Source organism: Merops nubicus, unplaced genomic scaffold, assembly GCF_000691845.1.
Source record: "Merops nubicus isolate BGI_N331 unplaced genomic scaffold, ASM69184v1 scaffold29897, whole genome shotgun sequence".
Classification (NCBI taxonomy): Eukaryota; Metazoa; Chordata; class Aves; order Coraciiformes; family Meropidae; genus Merops; species Merops nubicus.
Genome location: NW_008618829.1, coordinates 1,326 through 3,337, shown reverse-complemented (window position 1 = coordinate 3,337; position 2,012 = coordinate 1,326). Strand labels below are relative to the sequence as shown.

At 61.6% G+C, this 2,012-nt stretch overlaps 1 protein-coding gene across 1 annotated transcript in view; it reads right to left on the bottom strand.

Moving 5' to 3' along the window:
• LOC103776095 (microtubule-actin cross-linking factor 1-like) overlaps window positions 1-2,012 on the bottom strand; it is a 23,336-nt gene that overhangs the window by 20,614 nt on the left and 710 nt on the right. The window contains 1 exon segment of the mRNA XM_008943591.1: window positions 18-2,012. This exon segment is cut by the window's right edge and continues 59 nt beyond it. Within this exon segment, the coding sequence (XP_008941839.1) occupies window positions 18-2,012 (1,995 nt within the window).

The window sequence follows — 2,012 nt, the reverse complement described above, 5'->3', positions numbered from 1 at the left end:
CCGTTTGGTGGTCGCACAGCAGCCACAGGCACATCAGCAAATGGTGGTGGGGCGTCCAGAAGCTCTTCCACCGCCAAGGACACGGCACTGGTGGTGGCATCTGCAGGTGGGTACTCAATACATGGTTCCTCAGCATCCATGGTAAGATCCTCAGTAGCTGGTGGGGTCTCCTGAGCCTGGGGCTCTGGGACAGCCACATCCCCTGGTGCTGGAGTAGAAAGCTCCCCAACATCCCACAGGATGGCGTTAAGAACAGGCTGCCCCACAGTGGGAGACGTGCTGGGAGGCTCTTCTAGAACGGCCGGGCTGGCAGCTCGTGGGACCCCCTCACCCAGCACTGTGGGATGGCACTGTGCCACCGGCCTGTCCTCCCAGCCACGGGCAAACAGCAGGTCCAGGTCTCCTGGCTGCAGGATGGCTGCTGGTGCCTCCCTGTGTGTTACAGCCACCTCCACTGGGGACCCCTCGGCATGGGCAGCCCCTCCCAGAGACAGGCCCTGGCCCAGGGGAACCGTTTCCCACGGGAGGTCCTCAACAGGTGCTGGGGATGTGATTGGAGCCATGGAGCCCAACTCTGATGCAGAGCTGGTGTGGAAAGGCAGCAGAGAACCATGGTGAGCATCCTCCCTTTCTGCCAGATCAGTCTGGCCCTCAGCTCCATCACTCTCTACTCCCAAATCTGTGGCTTCATCCTCAGAAACCAGTTCTGGGACATCCCAGTTGGTATCCTCAGTACTTCTAGGCAGAAGGTGATGGATCCTGAACGGATCCGTCACCTCCACATCAGCCTCATCAGGAGCTGGGGGCTGGCAGGGGGACAGCCCAGCCGGGGACACTTGGCCAGGACAGGTCTCCTCGGGAAGCTGTGACACTTCACCATCAGGGACCACTAAGTCTTGGTTACCTTCACCCCACCCCACTGGAGCACTGGGGTAACCAGCTCCCTCCAGGTCAGAAGCTGGATGTGCAACAATCTCAGGAGATGCCATCCCACCAGCCACCAGCACCTCACAACAGTCCATAAGCTCTGGGTCCCCCAGTGGGTCAGGTTCACCCTCCTCCCCTGCAGCCGGAGAGCGCTGCCGGAGGGAGCCCGGCCCCACTGTGGCGACAGGGCTGGGTGAGACCCCTCCATCTGAGTCTGTCGGGGTGACAGCCGAGGTGTCCCTTTCTGAGAAGGGCTCTGTCGCTGGCTCCAGGGCACTCAGCATCTGCGAGCTGCAGGTGACATCAAAGTCCTCCAGGTCCGACACGACGGCAGAGTCCGAAGCGCTGATGTCCAGAGGGGCCGTTCGCTGACACGCTTCCACCCCCGCCCCGGCCAGCTTGGCCGAATCTGGGTCCAGCCCCTCCGAGTCCATCGGGGAGACCTGAACCTCCACATGGTCAGGCCCAGCCCCATCACCCACATCCTCATTCAAGCACTGCTCTTCCAGCTCCAGGAACATCTGCACCGACTCGGTGTCGGACAAGTCGGGGACCGTGGGGCTGGCCGAGCGCTCCGAACCCGGAGCGAGGTCCTCAGCCTCACACTGCACCGCGGCGTCCTCGGTACAGCACGGGCCACCAGCACCCCCGGGGGACCCACAGGATCGGGAGGTCCCCTGGCTGGGGGCAGAGCTGTCCACAGGAGCAGCAAATTGCTCCTTTTCCTCAGAAATATCTGCCAAGCAACAGCTCTTCTTCTCCTCTGCCACCAGAACAGCCTTTCCTCTCTCTGACAGTGTCGTCTCCTCCCACTCCTCCATCATCACCCAGCGCTCATCCTCCTCAAATCTCAGCTCAGACTCCGTTTTCTCCCTGAGATTGGAGGTGATGAGAATATCCAGTCCCGCATCCAGCAGCTCTTCGCTAAGGCACGGAGAGAGGTTGACGTTCTCCACCGTACAGTCCGACTCGGCGGCCTCCAGGGTCTCCTGGCGCCCATCGTTGAGGTTTCCCTTGATGAAATTCTTCCTGGCTCGTGGCCAGGTGGCACTGGGGAGCTGGTGAGCCCTGGCCAGGTTCCCAAC